This window comes from Rutidosis leptorrhynchoides, chromosome 8 (assembly GCF_046630445.1).
Source record: "Rutidosis leptorrhynchoides isolate AG116_Rl617_1_P2 chromosome 8, CSIRO_AGI_Rlap_v1, whole genome shotgun sequence".
NCBI lineage: Eukaryota > Viridiplantae > Streptophyta > Magnoliopsida > Asterales > Asteraceae > Rutidosis > Rutidosis leptorrhynchoides.
In genome coordinates, this window is record NC_092340.1 from 295779125 (window position 1) to 295803511 (window position 24387).

At 34.9% G+C, this 24387-nt stretch overlaps 1 protein-coding gene across 1 annotated transcript in view; it reads left to right on the forward strand.

The window, feature by feature from the left end:
* Positions 1–6437, forward strand: part of LOC139864328 (uncharacterized) — a 38565-nt gene extending 32128 nt beyond the window's left edge. Inside the window, exons 2-5 of the mRNA XM_071852905.1 lie at positions 4332–4850; positions 4900–4937; positions 5507–5635; positions 6092–6437. Of these exons, the coding sequence (XP_071709006.1) occupies positions 4332–4850; positions 4900–4937; positions 5507–5635; positions 6092–6437 (1032 nt within the window). The remainder of the gene's footprint in view (positions 1–4331; positions 4851–4899; positions 4938–5506; positions 5636–6091) is intronic.
* The last annotated feature ends 17950 nt before the right edge of the window (positions 6438–24387 follow it).

A 24387-nucleotide genomic window follows, 5' to 3' on the forward strand; every position in this document is an offset into this window, starting at 1 on the left:
CACGACTACGCGATTGAAAATTCGGAGAGATAACGAATACGCGACGAAAAATAAATATAAATACTATATATAATAATATGATCTTAAAATATCATATTTAAAATATTTAGGAATTAAAAATTCCAAAAGCTCGACCGTTGGTTTGAAAACCGAAAAGATTCGCCGAATAGAAATCCACGACACGTAGAAACGTACAACTTAAAATAGGAATACAAATATTCACATAACACATAATAATTAATATATTATTACAAAAATAATAATATAGATCATAGAAATGACATGGCACGAATAACAATTAACGGACGTTAAATAATAAACGGTAAAAGATAACGGAAAAAGTAGGGTCGTGACAGTTGGTGAGCCAGAACGTATTACACCTGCACTTTATAGATCTAGTAGAACTCATCGGCTTATGAGGTTTAATTATCTGATTAATTCAGATAAACCTCAACTAAGGGATTATGATGAACCCTCTAGCTGCGTGAGGCCATATCAGATCCTGAATCTAAAAATGACTAGATTCTATGAATACAGATATGCCGTCCATGAAGGATAATCAAGTATGAGACTTGATTGATCTTCTACCCAATTGTAAGACAATGAGGTAAAAATGGGTCTTCAAAGTAAGACTGATATGGACGGTAATGTAAACACTTTTAAAGCTCGATTGGTGACAAAAGGTTATGAAGAAAGTTTTTCACCAGTCGCGAGCCTTAAAACACTTAGGATACTTATTTCCATGGTTACTTTTCATGATAATAAAATATGGCTAATGTATGTCAAAACCGCTTTCCTAAATGGCGACCTAAGCGAGGACGTATATATAGTTCAGCCGAAAGGGTTTATGAATCCTAAGCATCCTAATAAAGTATGCAAGCTTCTAAAATCCATTTATGGATTAAAGCAAGCATCCAGGAGCTAGAATCTTAAGTTTAATGAGAAAATCAAAGTGTTTAATTTTTCTCAAAACCAAGATAAGCCCTGAGTTTACATTAGAGCTAGTGGGAGCAAAGTAGTCTTCTTGATCTTATATGTTAATGACATATTACTTATTAGAAATAACATTCCAACTTGCAAGATGTCAAGTCTTGACTTGAAAAATGTATTTCCATAAAGGATCTTCATGAAGCTACTTATATTATTGGAATGAGGATCTATACAATAGATCCAATTGGCTTATTGGTTTTAATCAAAGTACATACATTATCTTGCAGAGATTTAGCATGAAAAATCCAAGCATGGAGCTTTGCCAATGCAAAAGGGCATAACCTTGAGAAAGTCTCAAAAGTCCTATCACAACAGATGAGATGAGACAAATGAAATGTATCACATATGCTTCGGCTATATGATCCATTATGTATGCCATGATATGTACTATACTCGATGTTTCATTAGTTTTGAGTTTGACGAGTCATTGTCAACATAATCCAGGTGAAGTATATTGGATTGTTGTTAAGAATATTCTTTAGTATTTGCAGAGTACTAATGATATGTTCTTGGTTTACGGTGGTTTGGAAGAAGAGTTAAGTATTAAGTTTTATATTGATTCTAGTTTCCAAACTGATCAAGATGATTCTCGATCCAGTCACGTTGTTTCTTTGTCATGATGGGCAAGATAGTTGATTGAAAGAGCTCTAGGCAGAGCGCTATTGAACAATCTACAACAAAAGCAGAATACATTGTTGACTGAGAAGCTGCTCAGAAAGCTGTCTGGATAAGGAAGTTTGTTGTTATACTCAGAGTAGTACACAACATTTAATCTTCTATAATATTTAATGTGATAGTTCGAGTGTGAATATACTTTTGAAAGAATCACATGTATATGAAAGTATCTGGCACATTCTTCAAAAGTTTGACTACGTTCATTAAGTCATTAAGAGGAATGATATTAGTATTCTTAAAGGTTCATACAAATGATAATGTGGCTCACCTGTTCATGAAGCCCATGATGCACAACAAGCATGATGACCATTCTAGTAATACTGGACTTCGTTATGCTGCTGATCTTTTTCATTTGTAATTTAGTATTTGGATATTTTTGAAACATTAAGCAGTTTTATATTAATGAATTGATATATAGTTGGTATGATCGTTTTCATTTATATCACTGTGTTCTATATTAGCATGTTTAATCCATGAATAATTGTTGATTATTCAAAATCTCCATAATCGGTCATGTTATGGGAATAACATGAATTAAGATTAATGTGCAATTTTGGTTATATTCATTGATGATAAATAGTTAACTTGTTGAGACCAAAATTCATATGTATTCATTGATGATGAATATTGGAATGACCCAACCATGAGATGTCACTACAATGATCGTAGTCAGTAGTGAATCTTTTAGTGATTATGTCTTTGTGTCCTTAGACTTGAGATGCACGCCCGTCTTGATGAGTGTATCATTGTACTTTGATATGGTTAAACGCTGTCTTGAATAAGGCTGTTATAAAGGCCATTATTGGGTATAATGTAAAGCTCGTGATAGACACGTGTATGCAATATAGGATTTGTTCCTCTAAAATGTTTGGAGTTAGAAACTTTTTGAGCTCCTCGATGAATGAATAAGATATTTGTGTGGCCGCACCCAGATGTAATTAAGATGATACTTAATTAATTTGGTGATCTAATTCAGTTCTAAGATCGAGAAACAAAATTGTTAAACAAATGAGAATGACCGATGATCCATATCTCAAGTTTAACTAAAGTATCTGAAACAAAAGGACGAATGACATTTAAAACTTACCATAAACAGTTTCGAGAAACTACCCTCACATGAATTTGGGGACAATGACGTGTTGCTAGACGCTTACCATTGTTTGTATAGTTACTTAGTGTTGTGTCATGCACAAGTGGGAGTCTGTAGGATTAATGTGCAAGGTACAACATATAACTATATGGCCAACCTCATTTGAGCCTTCGGGGTCACACACATATACACCGAGACGTCAAATAAAATATATATATGATGTATATATATTACTCAAGTAACAAAATAGTAAATCGAAATTAATTCATTTACTATTCATATGAATAGTAAATGAAACGAAATTAATTAATTTACTATTCACATGAAAGCGACATGATAGAAATTATTAAATATAAGTTACATAACATACCCCTAAAGTATTTGAGAAATACGAATTTTTAAAACCAAATCAAACGAAATATGATATTAGAGACAAAGAAATCGAAAACAAGATATTCTTTTGATTTGCTTTTTGCTACCAAACAAACGGAGTATATCATATATTCATATATATATATATATATATATATATATATATATATATATATATATATATATATATATATATATATATATATATATATATATATATATATATATATATATATATATATATATATATATATATATATATATATATATATGTTCGTTGGGTTATGAGATGAGGAAGAGAGAAAGTAAGAAAAGAAATAACATTGTTTCATACGGAGTATTATTTTGGGTTCATAATATTAATCAAAGGTTGATTAATTATTACTTGGTTTTGGACTAGCATCCATTGACGTTGTTTGAAATGTAGTGTGGACTATCCAAAGAGACGGTCATACTTTTGATTGTAGGTTTCTCTCCGTTCATTAGTTTCTTCAAGAAAGGTATATCGTTAACTCATCTTATGATTTAATATTCATGACAATTATTATGCTGTAACTGGATCTCGTTGGGATAAATTAATCGTGTGCATGTTTCACTAAATATATGAATATTTAATCTTGTAAATGTTTTATAAAATAATAATAGATTATTGTTTTAACTATCCGCTGCGTTAATCTGATTTAAAAGTACACACGGTTTTCCAATGTAAATTTTTGACAACTGTTCTATAAAAAATGAAAAAATATAATAAAATGGACTCATTTGTTTTCGTGTTACTTAAAAACAAAATTCAGCGGTGGACATGAACACAAATTTACATTTTACAATAAACAAATAAATAAAAAACATCAATCATGAATACTCATATCATAGATGCTCAAACTATTGACTTTCCTATACAAAGAAAATAAAATGAGTACAGATCATAGTCGTAATTGTAATAACTACGGAGTAATATTTTTCTCAGCTAGGGTACGTGTTAGAAGTTAGAACTACATATATTCGATGATAATTAACGTTTTTAATTTAGAAAATTAATTAAAATTATAATCAACATTAATATCACATTATAATCAACATTAATATTTTCTAATGGTTGTATTGCGTCTTTCATCACCCTCGTTCCTAAAAAACCGGAACCAGTTAATTTAAATGATTACCGCCGATTAGTCTCATTGGTAGCTATTACAAAATTATTGCAAAGCTTCTCTCTAATCGTTTACGCAAAGTTATTCCAAATCTTGTGGGGTATGAGCAAAGTGCATTTATTAAAGGTTGTAATATTTTGGATGGCGCGTTGATTGCAAACGAAACCGTTGATTATCTTAAACATAAAAAGTCTAAAAGATTGGTGTTTAAGGTGGATTTCAAGAAAGCCTTTGATAGTCTTAGTTGGGAGTTTTTAATGGAAATCATGGGTATCATGGGGTTCGGGATTAAATGGAGAGATTGGATTCTATCATGTCTCAAGTCGGCTTCTATTTCGATACTTGTTAATGGCTCATCGACAAATGAGTTCAAACTTGAGCGTGGTGTTAGGCAAGGCAACCCACTTTCACCTTTCCTTTTTATCCTTGCGGCCGAAGGACTTAATGTCCTAACCAAATTGGCCGTGAAAAATAACTTGTACCAAGGGGTCCTTATTGGTAAGGACAAGGTTCCTATCTCACACCTTCAATATGCAGATGACACTATCTTTTTCGGATCATGGATTGAGTCTAATGTGAGAAGCTTAGGTGCTGTTTGTTTTTTAAGATGTTTTATGTCTGCAGTCTGAAACCATGTCTGCCAAAGAAGGTGTGGTTCTAAAGTCTGCAAACTGAAAATAGAAGACTGTTTTCCGTATGAAAAAGACTGTTAACAGAAGAGTTCGCATGAGATTTAAGGAAAACATAAATACTATCTTTACAACTATTTTTTAGCCACTGAATTCATCGAACAATAGATTATGATTTAAAATTGCATCCTAAATAAATTGAAAGTAGTACAAAGTCAAAAGTTGGAATAAAGTGTTTGTAACTACAACCACACAATTTTTCCTACCTAACAAGAATAAAGTGATATTACAGTCAAACTATTTTCATCTTCATTTTGATCGTCATTTACAACTTATCAGGGATAAATCTTTGATCACAAAAGTCTCTCACTCTAAAATTACTACTCAAGGCTACCGAATATGTCAATCTCTTTTCATCATCATTATGATCCATGAGCCAGTAGAGAATTCAAACACATATATAATATAACAACTAAAATTGAGAGAGCTGGTTACAACAAAACATAAGGTGAGATGTTCCTTTTAAGGAAGAATTGAAGAAATCAAACCCAAAACAACCTCAAATAAATTCAAAAGAAATTATGCTGAAAAAAATTACTGAGATATGGTGACGGAGATGATGGTGATGGAGTGGTGCCGCTGGAGATGGTGGTGCCGCCGGATGATGGTGACAGAGTGATGCTGATGGATGTGTATAGTATGTGGGGAATGATTGAAAGGGAAGTTGGGTGGTGAAAAGGAAGAATTGAATGGGATAAGATTAGAAATGAGCTGAACAAAATGTCTGCAATATTGAGAAGCTATATTTTAGAGCTTCTAAATTAAAGACCTCTGAAGATCTTTTTTGTCTTATGTCTTCGAAAAACAAACTATCTGCAATCAAAACATCTGCCCCCCGCAGACATATGACAAAATAAGGTCTGCAATTGAAAAAACAAACAACACTTTAATGACACTACTTAAATGTTTTCCCTTATACTACTTCTCGCTCTCCGTGCTCCGCCATGTGTGATAAAAAAGCTCGAGTGTGTGAGGCGTAATTTCTTTTGGGGGGGGGGGTCAGGTAAAAAATCTAAAATATCATGGGTTAAACGGGAGGAAATACTTCTTTCTTTTGGGAACAGGGGGCTTAATGTGGGGTCACTTAAAAGCAAAAATCTCACTGTGATTGGCAAGTGGTGGTGAAGGTTTAAAATCGAACCCACTTCCTTGTGGGTTAAAGTTGTTAAGAGTCTTTATGGTTTTAATGGTGGTCTTAACGATACTAACCTTGCGAGTGTTGGAACATACACTTCTGTTTGGTCAAATATTGTTAATACATGTCATCTTATTGCTTCACTTGGTATCCCTTTCCAAAGTTACTATGCAAAAGAAATCGGAGATGGTGCTAACACGAGTTTTTGGAGTGATGTTTGGCTTGGAAACGAGCTGCTAAAAAATAAGTTCAAACAGCTAGTGGTTCTAGAAAATGATGCAGCAGCTTCTGTGAAGGATCGTGTCACTTGGAATGTCTCAAAAAACATTGGTATTTGAGTTGGGTTTGCAACCCGTCGGGTCGTACCTTAGGTGAAATTGATCAACTAAATAGCATGCTTGAAGTGTTCCCTTTAAAACGTGATGTTCCGGATGGGTGGCGCTGGTCAGCAAGTTTAAGTGGTTTCTTTACAACAAGCAGCTTAACGGATGTGTCAAACGAGAAGCTACTAAGGGTTGGTACAAACTCCTTCGAGACGTTAAGGAATATCTTGGTGCCTAAGAAAGTGGAGATATTCGTGTGGAGAGCTAGAAAGAGGAGGATCTCAGTTTTGACGGAGCTTGACAAGAGGGGTGCTAACTTGCATTTGGTTTGGTGCCGTTATGTGATGGAAGTATCGAAACCATTGATCACACATTGTTACTTTTCCCGCAAACGTACGACATATGGTGTAAAGTGTTTGATTGGTGGGGGCGTATTGAATTCACATTTGTTGGTTTCAATGATCTTGCAATCGATAATTGGACTCAAGTTTCTTCGGATTTGGGTAAAACCATTTGGCAAGCATTACTTTGGGACGATAACCTAAAATACTACATCTGATCGGGTTTTGTTGCTCGTTAGGGTGTTAAAGTGTAATAATAAATGTTTTATAAATTTAAAAATTGAAAGACAAGTTAAGCACTACTGCACACACTTTTGACACATCAACTTTTTGGCGCCGCTGCCGGGGAGCGCGGTAAATACGGAAATTGGATATACTTTGGTTATTGATATTTCTTGAAAACGAGTGATGACTGTCTTCCTTTAGGAAAAGGTTGTTGGGGTTTCGATTTAAAGGGCTCTACCGGAACCTAGACGCTGACGGGTCACTTAAGTATTGAAAGATTCAATAGGCCGCGTATGTTTGATTGTTCGTTGTTATGCGATAAAAGTTGTTAATTAATTTATTTATAAGTTATTTATATTTTATTTAATCTATTTAGTTATTATTTAACTACTTAAATTATTTTCTCATTCAAATCTTAATTACTCCTATAATTAAAATCTCCATTCTAAAATCTAAATCTAAAATCTTATATTTAAAAATATGGAACAACCAATAAAGAGAAAAGAAAAGAGAACTTTTATGGAAATGGCTAGAGACTCTATTAAGGAAAATTATGCTGAATATAAGACTGATCCATATACACCAAAACAAATACAATCAATATTAGAATGGAATGAATACTTGAGACAAGTAAAGGAAAAGGAAGAAAATGCTCAAACTCAACGTACGATAACTATCGCACAATATCTTTCCAATGCGTATTATTGGACTAATAATGAGGAAGAGTTGGTTAATGAGGAGTTCGAACCAGTCAAAGAAGAGGTAGAGGAGATTGGGGTTAGTGTTAGAAACATGTCGATAGAAGAGATGATGATAGCCGAGGGATTTTGCCCGTGTTTTTCTGGACCTTTTCAATGCTGCACAAATCCATACGTAAAACATTCAAGTACTCCATCTAATACACAATTACCTACCGATTCATACCTAGAACATTTAAGTAAGACAAAATCTATTCCAATACCACAACCTACCATTCCACCACCTATGTTAGTAGACGTGGATAGTATATTTAGCGATGAAATTTTAGATGAAGAATCACCGGGTATAGATTAGGATCCTTCAGATACCGAAGATGATGATGAGTTACATCCGATCAAATGGGATTCTTCTGATGATGAAGAGGATGACTCTTATCTTAATTTTGAGGTGTACGAATTGCTAGAAAACACTAGGTTAGTGGAAAATGCTGCCATATTAACGATAGATTCGCCGGTTGTTAAAGAAACTACTCATTTAGATCCACTTTCTGAACTATTATGAGAATTTCCTGAGTTACAAACTTGCTCACTTAATGGTAAAGATGATAAAGAAGAGGATTTGTTAGCTGTTTTGGTTACTAATGGTTATGAGCCGACAACTGAGGAACTAGCTGAATTAAGGATAGAGGTTGACTCCAACAACATTAAAGAAAATTATAGCGGATCAACTGCACATTTTGAGGTTCCCGATGTTGAGATAAATGATTGTTTGTATGCGAGTGGGTATCACAAGGTATATAGTTTAGAGAAGACGGTTTATAGTGATAAATTTGATATTAGCATAACTGAGGGATACATTCGGGTGTCCCAGTCAGATTTTAATTATGATATGAATTCCAAAGGTCGGGTTATACCAGGGTTCTACGCGAAAGAGAAAGGAGAACTCCCGAACTCCATATATTCAACCCGCAATGTTAATGATTGGCTCACGTTACTAATTCGTGGAACATTTTCCACCAATTTTATATGTCTCCCGATAAGTGTGGGGGAAGTTAAACCTCACTAAGGAAAAATTTAAAGGGGGTCGAGTCAAGCTTATGACTCGTTAATAAAGAAGAATATATTTATCTCCTTTTTATTAGTAATTATTTGAATAAATGGGGTGATTGGGCGCGTGTTATTCAAATTCAACTTCTGCAACTATCCTGTAACTACAATCTAATTCCAAGTAACATCACTCTTTACCTTATTCTCAATTATGTCTTTCATTTATTATTATTTTTTATTATAAATGCAATGAGGACATTGTATAATCTAAGTTTGGGGAGGGAAGTGATTACTCACTTAAAAAGATTAAAAGATACTAAAATTTTCCTGAAAAAGTTGAAAAATGGGTACAAATAATTTTTTTTAGAAAGTATAAATTCTTGATCAAACTTATGTCTTTTTACTAATCTTAAAGGTAATAATAGGACTATTCTCAATTTTGAGATCAGATTACTTGTTTAAGATAAGAATTTAAAAGCCAAAAATTGTGAAACGATTGCAAACTTATAGCCACTACCATATGGCATAATAAGCATGGACCAGTGAGGCAACAAAAGAGTCCAAACAAGGGCCAATTCAGAAAAATTGCTAAGTGTAAAGCTAAATGCTGAACATGGAAGCAAAAGAAATAAAAAAATTTAAAAGAGCCCAATGAAGGCCAACAAAAGAAAAAGAGTTCCAATGAAAACCATACACTTTTAAAAATTCTAGTTAGAAAATAAAAGAGTCCAATGATGACCAAATTGTATAAATTTGACTTAATAAATATAGGACTACTTTTAATCCTTGGTCTGGTTCAGACGAGTTCTTACGAATAATAAAAACTAACTTCTTATTAAGACATATTTTTGACTTTGCAATTTTACTTTTAACTTTATACCCATTTAAAATGATTTGATTTATAAGGTTTACTTCAGGACAAGTAAATGTTTAAGTGTGGGAAATTTGATAACTCCTAAATTATACAGTTTTTTGTAACATTTTGGGGAGTTATCTTAGTACTTTAAGGTCATTTTAATCCTAAAACACACTAAAATGGGCAAAATGGGGAAAAAGTAATTCTAATAATTTTATCAAAGTAATGTATCAAACAGGATCAAAAACAGGAAAAATTGCAGAAAAGGCTGTGAAGCCGCCGGCATGGGGTCAAGGAAGCCGCCGGCCTGGGGTTGAATACGCCAGAATGTTCTAGAATTTCTGTAGAATTGAAAGAACTTGTTGATTAAGTAAAAAGCAGATGAAGCTGCCAGCCTGCTACCAAGCCGCCGGCTTAATTATGATGGTTACACGTTTTGTGCGTGTAGATTAAGTTAAACTTGCATAAGGAGTCACCAACCTAAGGCAAGCCGGCGGTTTTCCACGGAAGCCGCCAGCTTGGCCACCATTTCTGAATATTATAAATAGAGGGCTCTAGTCTCAGTTTTAGGTGTGCAATTGAGTACAACTCAATACAGTTTAGTTTGGTTTCGTTTTTCTTTTAGGGTTTACTCTAAACCCCTTAGATTAGATTTACTTTTTATTGTAACCAAGATCATTCAAGTTTTAATTCAAGTTTCTTACATCTACCTTTTTAAGGTATGATTCTATCTTTACTTTATTGTTTAGTCTATTTTATTTACTTTAATTTTTTCTGTTCATCTTCTGCTATGAATTAAACATTCATAGTAGTTACATGGACGAAAACTGAACTTCATCTGGGAATCAGATGAAGCCGCCAGCCTCACCTTCTAAGCCGCCGGCTTGGTTGGAGCAAAGCCGCCGGCTTCGTGTGCTTTATCCGTACAGTTCCTGGTTCTTTTCTAGATCTGTATGGTAGTTTCTGTAATGATCTTTGAATTGTTTTGAATCTGTTTTGCTTGAATATACTTGTTTGCCATGCTTTGATTAAATAACATGATTTTAGGATTGATTAGTACTTGATCCGATGATCTATTATTCGATTCATGCTACATGTTTAGATCTAGTCCATAAAACTTGTTAAATTGAATTGCATGCAACTAGGTTAAACAGCATAATAGTGATAAACTTGTTTAATTAGAATTACACTTATATAATAGAATTTGATATTGTTAGGCTTAATCGAAGAACCTTTGTTTGGATTCGTTTAATTAATGATTGCATGAGAACTTAGTAGTAATTGACTTTCAGCTAGTAACTTGAGTTGATCTACTTGGTGTTTAATAGCTTATATAATTTGTCAGTCTATTTGCATATTAATCCTCATTACAAGATTGATATGTATCATGTAATTGAATTAAATATGAAGAATTAAGATGTTAGTTATGCACATCACATATCTAGCATATGCTTTAAGTCCTACTTATTGAATGATATGCAACATTTAGTTTAACCTGCTCAGGGATAGTAGTTGGTCTATGATTATTATTCTGCTTTGTGTTAATATAAGTTATGAAACTTGCCTAATATGATTCCCGTATGAGTTATTCGTTCATGTAATTGTTTTTATTTTTATCTGTTTATTTTGAATCTTCAATTCCTTGTTTTATTTTATTACTTTGTTTGTTTTTAAAGCATATCTTTCCTAAGAGATAAGAATCTATCCCATAAAAGACATAAATATCTATCTTTAATTCTTTAATAAGAATTAAACTATTTAAATAAAACAACTCTTTTCCGCATCTACGCTCTCTTGGGACGACAACCTAAAATACTACATCTGATCGGGTTTTGTTGCTCGTTAGGGTGTAAAAGTGTAATAATAAAGGTTTTATAAATTTAAAAGTTGAAAGATAAGTTAAGCACTACTGCACACACTTTTGACACATCAATTAATAATAGAGAATATTTTCCAAAATGTTTCATTGGTTATAAAATAGCCGTATATATATATATATATATATATATATATATATATATATATATATATATATATATATATATATATATATATATAATTAATTTTACATTATACATTCAGTCATTTTTATCACACAAACTATATATTTTTTCATCTTTCACTCAAAAAATTAAAACTTATAAAAATGGATCCTTTTATAAATTTCGAAGGCGGGAACGAGTGTCAACAATCGGATTCTGATCTGGATTTGATTGAAGGTGATTACAATGCACTCGATTTATCAGATGAGGAAGATGGAGCCAAAAATGTTCGAAGAATTATTAGAAGGCGTCGATAACGAAGATAACGGATTGCTACCGGACAATGTTTGCTCAATGACTACTGTTGGTCCCTTGATTAACAACAGGAGTATTGTAGGGGGGTGAATACAATTCTTTTGTTTAACTTGTTAGTTTAGTATTCAAACATGTAATTTAAATAGAGTCTAAGGTAATTTTCAACGATTATTCTTTATTGATTTTAATCACAAAGAATTACAACTATCCTTGGCGGAATGATAGTTGGTTGATACAGATTATACCTAAGTTATAGCTATCGAGGATATCTTAAAGCTATTACAAGTTTGGACTCTAAGTAAATAAACTCACACCACTCGTTATTAAAATAGTGGACACTTCTATTTATAGTAATCATATTGTCCATGTAATTGTTCTATTGTCCGCTCGTACATAGGATGTCTGTACTTGAGGGGACAACTGCAGCAGAGAGCGTGCTCTCTTCTTTCCTCTTTGGTAGCTATTTGCAGGAACACCCCAATTTAGTTTGGCACCACTATTTAAATAAACAAATAGATTGTTATGTTCCCTAGGCGTTGACAAAGTATTACATATGTCTGCACATGCATTAAACTTCTGCATTCCCACGTGATCTTGTAAGGTCACTTGTCAGCCGCCAACGTCCTTTTCTGTTCAACTTTGTCTTTGACTTCTGTTGAATAGTACAATTGATGTAGACCACTCAGGAAACCAATATGCTTGTAATGGAGCATAGCTATCTTGTGTAGTAAGCTACTTACCACCTATGCTGGTTCTTCTATGCTGAGTCACTTGATCTTCATGATTTGCTGGGTACTCATCCTGTGCTATTTTCAAGAATACTGTCTACCTTGTGCTGGTAGACTAGGCAGCATACTAAACCCTCGACACATCAATATTTGCTGTCTATACATAAACAAACCTATGATGGTTGCACATAACATTTTAGTGTACATATTTAAATCCTTAATTGTTTTAGAGACTCAACAATCTCCCCTTATTTGATGATGACAAAATCTTATGACATAAAGAGAAAACACTAAAGCCAGCATTAAGGGACCTAAAGAAGATAGGCAGTAAAATTTGTCCCTTTTTATGTTTGTTTTGGGATCTTTTGTTGAGTTATCTATATCTTATAACTTGATATGATTTTGAAGATAAACTCATTCCACATTCATTACAACAAATATATACATTAGTTACAAGTCAGTATAATGAAAAATGATACAACAAAAGATATAATTTCAACAACAGAAGGCTATCTATCTTTATCTTTTTCCTTTTCTTTTTCTTCATCAGATAACTCTTCTTCTTTCACTTTAATGGCTGCCCACGCTTCATGGAACAGCTCAGGCAAGTCTTTCATGTTAAAAACTGGTATTTGAGGAGGTAGAATAATGGGACCTCTTCTGTGTGGACCAACACCAATAGATTTCTTTCTTTTAGGCTTTTGAGCCAGTACTTCTTCTACATTCACTACTGGTGCATCGCCATACTTGACTGCTTTATTGAAGAGGTCTTATAATTCAGGTTTTAGTGTATCTCTGAGAGCACTTTTACCTTTACCAATGAAGTACTCCATCCATTCATTAAATCTAAAAGTTCTAAGATTGTGTAATCTACCTTCTCATATACATTGTTATCTCTGCTGATACTTAAGGCCCCCTTTTTGTACCTTTATGAACTTTGATGATTTTACTAGGGTTAGACCTTCTGGTCACCACATCAATGTATTTGTTCCTGAAGAAATGATCAGTCAAATCTTTAGTTCTTTCAGTCTCTTCTGGAGTTTTTGTAGGTACCTTCTCAGCAGCTTCCAGCTTGTCAAAGACTTTGTCATGGGCTTTAACTATGGCTTTTGCCAATTTGAGATATTGAGCTTCTTGTTTCCTATCAGCAGCCAATTTAGCTTCTTACTTCCTAAGCCACAGCCTTTCAGCATATTCAGCATCATCACTTCTTTGTTGTTCCAGTTGAATACTTGTAATGTATTCATTTACAGTGATGTTCAGGGATTTTGCTGTTGCAAACAATTTCCTACCTTCATCAGTAGTCAATGCATCACAATATTGGTTTAAGTCCATACCCAGTTGTAGAGCCTAATAAAAAAGGGCTTTCTCTTCATCATTATGAAGTCTTTGGCCACTATTCGTGAGAAACACACCAACAGGAATGTTGCAATCCATAACATCAATATAAAATTGCTAGTCAAGAGGATGATACAACATTCTAATATGGCAAACTCTTTCTGTTCTTCCTGCTGCCTGTAAGCTAAGCAGCTCATCAACAGAGATCTCAAGCCTGTAAGCCTCTCTTTCATCTGGATTCATCTTTCTAGGATCATGCTTTCTTCGTGTAACTGAGTCATCTTCCCATGTATTGTGTTTATCATTCTTCTTAGGGGAAGATGGAGGATATTCAGTTGTTGACTCTGCTGTGCCAGAAGGACCCACTGGTTCATAGAAGTGGAGATCACCAGTGTCTTGTCAAAGTAAGCACAAGTGTCTGCTGGTAGAGGTGATAGAATAAAAGTTGAGCTGGCACTACCCTAGACAATAAAATAAACAACATCAGAAGAATCATTATTAGCTTTAACACCCAGCTCATCCTCCTTTGCTGGGTATTCTACACTTCTTTCACCCAACAGCACACTTCTGGCTGGGTCTTCTGTCACAACACTCCTTGCTGTGTCTTCGGTACCAGCTGACTGATTAGTATCAGCTGGTACAACTGCCATAGTACCTTCACCAGTTGCCTCGAATAATGGCTCTTTCCTTAGGGGCTGGTTGTCCCTAGGGGCAGATTTTACCCTTTGTTTATCAATTAGCTTAAGTTCAACTGGTGGTTCTTGTGTGGATACTGGTTCTTGTGGAGGCAGTAGAGGAGTTATTGCAAGGTACTCCCCCTCAATAGTAGACAGATCTGTCTCTACTGGTATCTCATCACCATCATTAAGGTTGATGATTTCTACTGGGTGTTGTTGTGCAGCTGGCTTAGCAGAAGTAGCAGTTGAGAAGATTGGCTGTTTTTCATCATACCATCCAGCCATTTCATGAATACATCAACTCTCTCCCCCCTGTCATGTTGGAATCAAAATATTTTTGAATCCCTTCAGGTGTCATGTTCCTTATCTTTTCCGCCCTCTCAGCATACATCTTTGCCTTTTTTTCTATCATATTTCACCATGAAATTAGCATTTCTTTTTCGAGCATCTTTCTTGAATTGATTAATGCTGAGCAGTTCATTGTGAATTTCAAGTTGTTTAAGAGAGAGACCTCTTCTATGCTCAATTCTATGCCATTTTCTTGTAGCATAGGCCTCAAATCTAGCATTGAAGGCATCATTTAGGTCATGATGTCTCTTCTGATACCTCTCCATTTTTCTTTTGAGCTTTCTTTCAATGGATTGAGAGGTAACAAAGGATTCAGCCAAAGCCAGTTCAGATACATCATTGGGCTTACTGCCAGAACCAATATCATCCATAGATGTGGCAGGCATGTGAAATGTCCCGTTCTTATTGATTAAAAACGTTCCATATTAATTGATTTCGTTGCGAGGTTTTGACCTCTATATGAGACGTTTTTCAAAGACTGCATTCATTTTTAAACAAACCATAACCTTTATTTCATCAATAAAGGTTTAAAAAGCTTTACGTAGATTATCAAATAATGATAATCTAAAATATCCTGTTTACACACGACCATTACATAATGGTTTACAATACAAATATGTTACAACAAAATAAGTTTCTTGAATGCAGTTTTTACACAATATCATACAAGCATGGACTCCAAATCTTGTCCTTATTTAAGTATGCGACAGCGGAAGCTCTTAATAATCACCTGAGAATAAACATGCTTAAAACGTCAACAAAAATGTTGGTGAGTTATAGGTTTAACCTATATATATCAAATCGTAACAATAGACCACAAGATTTCATATTTCAATACACATCCCATACATAGAGATAAAAATCATTCATATGGTGAACACCTGGTAACCGACAATAACAAGATGCATATATAAGAATATCCCCATCATTCCGGGACACCCTTCGGATATGATATAAATTTCGAAGTACTAAAGCATCCGGTACTTTGGATGGGGTTTGTTAGGCCCAATAGATCTATCTTTAGGATTCGCGTCAATTAGGGTGTCTGTTCCCTAATTCTTAGATTACCAGACTTAATAAAAAGGGGCATATTCGATTTCGATAATTCAACCATAGAATGTAGTTTCACGTACTTGTGTCTATTTTGTAAATCATTTATAAAACCTGCATGTATTCTCATCCCAAAAATATTAGATTTTAAAAGTGGGACTATAACTCACTTTCACAGATTTTTTTACTTCGTCGGGAAGTAAGACTTGGCCACTGGTTGATTCACGAACCTATAACAATATATACATATATATCAAAGTATGTTCAAAATATATTTACAACACTTTTAATATATTTTGATGTTTTAAGTTTATTAAGTCAGCTGTCCTCGTTAGTAACCTACAACTAGTTGTCCACAGTTAGATGTACAGAAATAAATCGATAAATATTATCTTGAATCAATCCACGACCCAGTGTATACGTATCTCAGTATTGATCACAACTCAAACTATATATATTTTGGAATCAACCTCAACCCTGTATAGCTAACTCCAACATTCACATATAGAGTGTCTATGGTTGTTCCGAAATATATATAGATGTGTCGACATGATAGGTCGAAACATTGTATACGTGTCTATGGTATCTCAAGATTACATAATATATAATACAAGTTGATTAAGTTATGGTTGGAATATATTTGTTACCAATTTTCACGTAGCTAAAATGAGAAAAATTATCCAATCTTGTTTTACCCATAACTTCTTCATTTTAAATCCGTTTTGAGTGAATTAAATTGCTATGGTTTCATATTGAACTCTATTTTATGAATCTAAACAAAAAAAGTATAGGTTTCTAGTCGGAAAAATAAGTTACAAGTCGTTTTTGTAAAGGTAGTCATTTCAGTCGAAAGAACGACGTCTAGATGACCATTTTAGAAAACATACTTCCACTTTGAGTTTAACCATAATTTTTGGATATAGTTTCATGTTCATAATAAAAATCATTTTCTCAGAATAACAACTTTTAAATCAAAGTTTATCATAGTTTTAAATTAACTAACCCAAAACAGCCCGCGGTGTTACTACGACGGCGTAAATCCGGTTTTACGGTGTTTTTCGTGTTTCCAGGTTTTAAATCATTAAGTTAGCATATCATATAGATATAGAACATGTGTTTAGTTGATTTTAAAAGTCAAGTTAGAAGGATTAACTTTTGTTTGCGAACAAGTTTAGAATTAACTAAACTATGTTCTAGTGATTACAAGTTTAAACCTTCGAATAAGATAGCTTTATATGTATGAATCGAATGATGTTATGAACATCATTACTACCTTAAGTTCCTTGGATGAACCTACTGGAAAAGAGAAAAATGGATCTAGCTTCAATGGATCCTTGGATGGCTCAAAGTTCTTGAAGCAAAATCATGACACGAAAACAAGTTCAAGTAAGATCATCACTTGAAATAAGATTGTTATAGTTATAGAAATTGAACCAAAGTTTGAATATGATTATTACCTTGTATTAGAATGATAACCTACTGTAAGAAACAAAGATTTCTTGAGGTTGGATGATCACCTTACAAGATTGGAAGTGAGCTAGCAAACTTGAAAGTATTCTTGATTTTATGAAACTAGAACTTTTGGAATTTATGAAGAACACTTAGAACTTGAAGATAGAACTTGAGAGAGTTCAATTAGATGAAGAAAATTGAAGAATGAAAGTGTTTGTAGGTGTTTTTGGTCGTTGGTGTATGGATTAGATATAAAGGATATGTAATTTTGTTTTCATGTAAATAAGTCATGAATGATTACTCATATTTTTGTAATCTTATGAGATATTTCATGCTAGTTGCCAAATGATGGTTCCCACATGTGTTAGGTGACTCACATGGGCTGCTAAGAGCTGATCATTGGAGTGTATATACCAATAGTACATACATCTAAAAGCTGTGTATTGTACGAGTACGAATACGGGTGCATACGAGTAGAATTGTTGATGAAACTGAACGAGAATGTAATTGTAAGCATTTTTGTTAAGTAGAAGTATTTTGATAAGTGTATTGAAGTCTTTCAAAAGTGTATAAATACATATTAAAACACTACATGTATATACATTTTAACTGAGTCGTTAAGTCATCGTTAGTCGTTACATGTAAGTGTTGTTTTGAAACCTTTAGGTTAACGATCTTGTTAAATGTTGTTAACCCAATGTTTATAATATCAAAAGAGATTTTAAATTATTATATTATCATGATATTATGATGTACGAATATCTCTTAATATGATATATATACATTAAATGTCGTTACAACGATAAACGTTACATATATGTCTCGTTTCAAAATCATTAAGTTAGTAGTCTTGTTTTTACATATGTAGTTCATTGTTAATATAATTAATGATATGTTTACTTATCATAATATCATGTTAACTATATATATAACCATATATATGTCATCATATAGTTTTTTTTACAAGTTTTAACGTTCGTGAATCACCGGTCAACTTGGGTGGTCAATTGTCTATATGAAACCTATTTCAATTAATCAAGTCTTAACAAGTTTGATTGCTTAACATGTTGGAAACATTTAATCATGTAAATATCAATCTCAATTAATATATATAAACATGGAAAAGTTCGGGTCACTACAGTACCTACCCGTTAAATAAATTTCGTCCCGAAATTTTAAGCTGTTGAAGGTGTTGACGAATCTTCTGGAAATAGATGCGGGTATTTCTTCTTCATCTGATCTTCACGCTCCCAGGTGAACTCGGGTCCTCTACGAGCATTCCATCGAACCTTAACAATTGGTATCTTGTTTTGCTTAAGTCTTTTAACCTCACGATCCATTATTTCGACGGGTTCTTCGATGAATTGGAGTTTTTCGTTGATTTGGATTTCATCTAACGGAATAGTGAGATCTTCTTTAGCAAAACATTTCTTCAAATTCGAGACGTGGAAAGTGTTATGTACAGCCGCGAGTTGTTGAGGTAACTCAAGTCGGTAAGCTACTGGTCCGACACGATCAATAATCTTGAATGGTCCAATATACCTTGGATTTAATTTCCCTCGTTTACCAAATCGAACAACGCCTTTCCAAGGTGAAACTTTAAGCATGACCATCTGTCCAATTTCAAATTCTATATCTTTTCTTTTAATGTCAGCGTAGCTCTTTTGTCGACTTTGGGCGGTTTTCAACCGTTGTTGAATTTGGATGATCTTCTCGGTAGTTTCTTGTATAATCTCCGGACCCGTAATCTGTCTATCCCCCACCTCACTCCAACAAATCGGAGACCTGCACTTTCTACCATAAAGTGCTTCAAACGGCGCCATCTCAATGCTTGAATGGTAGCTGTTGTTGTAGGAAAATTCTGCTAACGGTAGATGTCGATCCCAACTGTTTCCGAAATCAATAACACATGCTCGTAGCATGTCTTCAAGCGTTTGTATCGTCCTTTCACTCTGCCCATCAGTTTGTGGATGATAGGCAGTACTCATGTCTAGACGAGTTCCTAATGCTTGCTGTAATGTCTGCCAGAATCTTGAAATAAATCTGCCATCCCTATCAGAGATAATAGAGATTGGTATTCCATGTCTGGAGACGACTTCCTTCAAATACATTCGTGCTAACTTCTCCATCTTGTCATCTTCTCTTATTGGTAGGAAGTGTGCTGATTTGGTGAGACGATCAACTATTACCCAAATAGTATCAAAACCACTTGCAGTCCTTGGCAATTTAGTGATGAAATCCATGGTAATGTTTTCCCATTTCCATTCCGGGATTTCGGGTTGTTGAAGTAGACCTGATGGTTTCTGATGCTCAGCTTTGACCTTAGAACACGTCAAACATTCTCCTACGTATTTAGCAACATCGGCTTTCATACCCGGCCACCAAAAATGTTTCTTGAGATCCTTGTACATCTTCCCCGTTCCAGGATGTATTGAGTATCTGGTTTTATGAGCTTCTCTAAGTACCATTTCTCTCATATCTCCAAATTTTGGTACCCAAATCCTTTCAGCCCTATACCGGGTTCCGTCTTCCCGAATATTAAGATGCTTCTCCGATCCTTTGGGTATTTCATCCTTTAAATTTCCCTCTTTTAAAACTCCTTGTTGCGCCTTCTTTATTTGAGTAGTAATGTTATTATGAATCATTATATTCATAGATTTTACTCGAATGGGTTCTCTATCCTTCCTGCTCAAGGCATCGGCTACCACATTTGCCTTCCCCGGGTGGTAACGAATCTCAAAATCGTAATCATTCAATAATTCAATCCACCTACGCTGCCTCATATTCAGTTGTTTCTGATTAAATATGTGTTGAAGACTTTTGTGGTCGGTATATATAATACTTTTGACCCCATATAAGTAGTGCCTCCAAGTCTTTAATGCAAAAACAACCGCGCCTAATTCCAAATCATGCGTCGTATAATTTTGTTCGTGAATCTTCAATTGTCTAGACGCATAAGCAATCACCTTCGTTCGTTGCATTAATACACAACCGAGACCTTGCTTTGATGCGTCACAATAAATCACAAAATCATCATTCCCTTCAGGCAATGACAATATAGGTGCCGTAGTTAGCTTTTTCTTCAATAACTGAAACGCTTTCTCTTGTTCATCATTCCATTCAAATTTCTTCCCTTTATGCGTTAATGCAGTCAAGGGTTTTGCTATTCTGGAAAAGTCTTGGATGAACCTTCTGTAGTAACCAGCTAGTCCTAAAAACTGGCGTATGTGTTTCGGAGTTTTCGGGGTTTCCCACTTTTCAACAGTTTCTATCTTTGCCGGATCCACCTTAATACCTTCTTTGTTCACTATGTGACCGAGGAATTGAACTTCTTCCAACCAAAATGCACACTTTGAAAACTTAGCGTACAATTCTTCCTTCCTCAATACTTCTAACACCTTTCTCAAATGTTCACCGTGTTCTTGGTCATTCTTTGAGTAAATAAGTATGTCATCAATGAAAACAATGACAAACTTGTCAAGGTATGGTCCACACACTCGGTTCATAAGGTCCATGAACACAGCTGGTGCATTAGTTAAACCAAACGGCATGACCATAAACTCGTAATGACCGTAACGTGTTCTGAAAGCAGTCTTTGGAATATCATCTTCTTTCACCCGCATTTGATGATACCCGGAACGTAAGTCAATCTTTGAATAAACAGACGAGCCTTGTAGTTGATCAAATAAGTCGTCGATTCTCGGTAGTGGGTAGCGGTTCTTGATGGTAAGTTTGTTCAACTCTCGGTAGTCGATACACAACCTGAATGTACCATCTTTCTTCTTGACAAACAAAACAGGAGCTCCCCACGGTGATGTGCTTGGTCGAATGAAACCACGCTCTAAAAGTTCTTGTAATTGGCTTTGCAGTTCTTTCATCTCGCTGGGTGCGAGTCTGTAAGGAGCACGAGCTATTGGTGCAGCTCCTGGTACAAGATCTATTTGAAATTCAACGGATCGATGTGGGGGTAATCCCGGTAATTCTTTCGGAAATACATCGGGAAATTCTTTTGCAATGGGAACATCATTGATACTCTTTTCTTCAGTTTGTACTTTCTCGACGTGTGCTAGAACAGCATAGCAACCTTTTCTTATTAGTTTTTGTGCCTTCAAATTACTAATAAGATGTAGCTTCGTGTTGCCCTTTTCTCCGTACACCATTAAGGGTTTTCCTTTTTCTCGTATAATGCGAATTGCATTTTTGTAACAAACGATCTCCGCTTTCACTTCTTTCAACCAGTCCATACCGATTATCACATCAAAACTCCCTAACTCTACTGGTATCAAATCAATCTTAAATGTTTCGCTAACCAGTTTAATTTCTCGATTCCGACATATATTATCTGCTGAAATTAATTTACCATTTGCTAATTCGAGTAAAAATTTACTATCCAAAGGCGTCAATGGACAACTTAATTTAGCACAAAAATCTCTACTCATATAGCTTCTATCCGCACCCGAATCAAATAAAACGTAAGCAGATTTATTGTCAATAAGAAACGTACCCGTAACAAGCTCCGGGTCTTCCTGTGCCTCTACCGCATTAATATTGAAAACTCTTCCACGGCCTTGTCCATTCGTGTTCTCCTGGTTCGGGCAATTTCTAATAATGTGGCCTGGTTTTCCACATTTATAACAAACTACATTGGCATAACTTGCTCCGACACTACTTGCTCCGCCATTACTCATTCCGACACCATTTGTTCCTTTCGTTCTATTAACCCCTGGTCCGTAGACCTCACACTTCGCCGCGCTATGACCATTTCTTTTACACTTGTTGCAAAATTTGGTGCAGAACCCCGAGTGATTCTTTTCACACCTTTGGCATAGTTGCTTCTGATTGTTGTTGTTGTTGCGATTATTATTGTTGTTGGGATGATTGTTGTAGTTGCTGTTGTTGTTGTTGTTGTTGTTGTTGTTGGGCCGTTTGTTGTAGTTGCGATTGATGTTGCGATTGTTGGGATAATTGTTGCGATTATTGTTGTAATTGCTGTTGTTGTTGTATTGGTGATTCTTATCACCGTTTTCCTCCCACTTTCTTTTGACTTGCTTCACATTGGCCTCTTCAGCAGTCTGTTCTTTAATTCTTTCTTCAATCTGGTTCACTAGTTTGTGAGCCATTCTACATGCCTGTTGTATGGAGGCGGGCTCGTGTGAACTTATATCTTCTTGGATTCTTTCCGGTAATCCTTTCACAAACGCGTCGATCTTCTCTTCCTCATCTTCGAATGCTCCCGGACACAATAGGCACAATTCTGTGAATCGTCTTTCGTACGTGGTAATATCAAATCCTTGGGTTCGTAACCCTCTAAGTTCTGTCTTGAGCTTATTGACCTCGGTTCTGGGACGGTACTTCTCGTTCATCAAGTGCTTGAATGCTGACCACGGTAGTGCGTACGCATCATCTTGTCCCACTTGCTCTAGATAGGTATTCCACCATGTTAACGCAGAACCTTTGAAGGTATGCGTAGCGTACTTCACTTTGTCCTCTTCAGTACACTTACTTATGGCAAACACCGATTCAACCTTCTCGGTCCACCGTTTCAATCCGATCGGTCCTTCGGTTCCATCAAATTCCAAAGGTTTGCAGGCAGTGAATTCTTTGTAGGTGCATCCTACACGATTTCCTGTACTGCTAGATCCAAGGTTATTGTTGGTATGTAGCGCAGCCTGTACTGCGGCTATGTTTGAAGCTAGAAAAGTACGGAATTCCTCTTCATTCATATTCACGGTGTGTCGAGTAGTCGGTGCCATTTCCTTCAAAATAGTTAAATGGAACAAGTTAATCATACAGAATATTAAGAGTAGTTAATAGTATTTCGTAGCATAATATGAACTCATTTATAAAAGCTTTTTCTTCATATTAGCGTTTTATAAGTTTAAATTCGGGTAGTACCTACCCGTTAAGTTCATACTTAGTAGCTAATATACAATTCAACTACTACAATTCTATATGAAAAACTGATTATAATAATATTTCGCGTTCAAACTTTTATACAATATTTTACAAACTTACAATACCGCTTATTTTACATAAAGCATGAAATATAGCACACAATAACTTTGATACAAGATAGTTGTGAAGACAATTCTAGCTAGTACACAAGTCGTTCAGCAAAGGCAATAAAGACACGTAATTCATACGTCCAGAAACAAGTCATGCATTCTGGTTTTACTAGGACTACTTCCCATCCTTGGTCTTGTGCAACATAACCGTTATGGCCGTTGATAAGACAGCGTGTTGTAACGTCATCAAAGGGACGAGGGTTACGTAATGTCCAACAGTCCCGTAATAATCTAAAAACCTCATTTCTTACCCCAATTACCGACTCCGTCACTTGTGGAAACGTTTTGTTTAATAGTTGTAGCCCGATGTTCTTGTTCTCACTTTGGTGAGAAGCGAACATTACTAATCCGTAAGCATAACATGCTTCTTTATGTTGCATGTTAGCCGCTTTTTCTAAATCACGAAGTCCAATATTCGGATATATTGAGTCAAAATAATTTCTTAACCCGTTGCGTAAAATAGCATTTGGGTTCCCTGCAATATATGCGTCAAAGTAAACACATCGTAACTTATGGGTTTCCCAATGTGATATCCCCCATCTTTCAAACGAAAGTCTCTTATAAACCAAGACATTCTTGGAACGTTCTTCGAATGTCTTACAAACTGATCTCGCCTTAAATAGTTGTGCCGAAGAATTCTGGCCGACTCTAGACAAGATTTCATCAATCATGTCTCCGGGTAAGTCTCTTAAAATATTGGGTTGTCTATCCATTTTGTGTTTTTAAACTGTAAAATAGACAAGAGTTAGATTCATAAAAAAAAAAAATACTTATTAATACAAGCAATTTTTACATATATCATAAAGCATAAGAACACTATATTCCATATATTACACCACACGA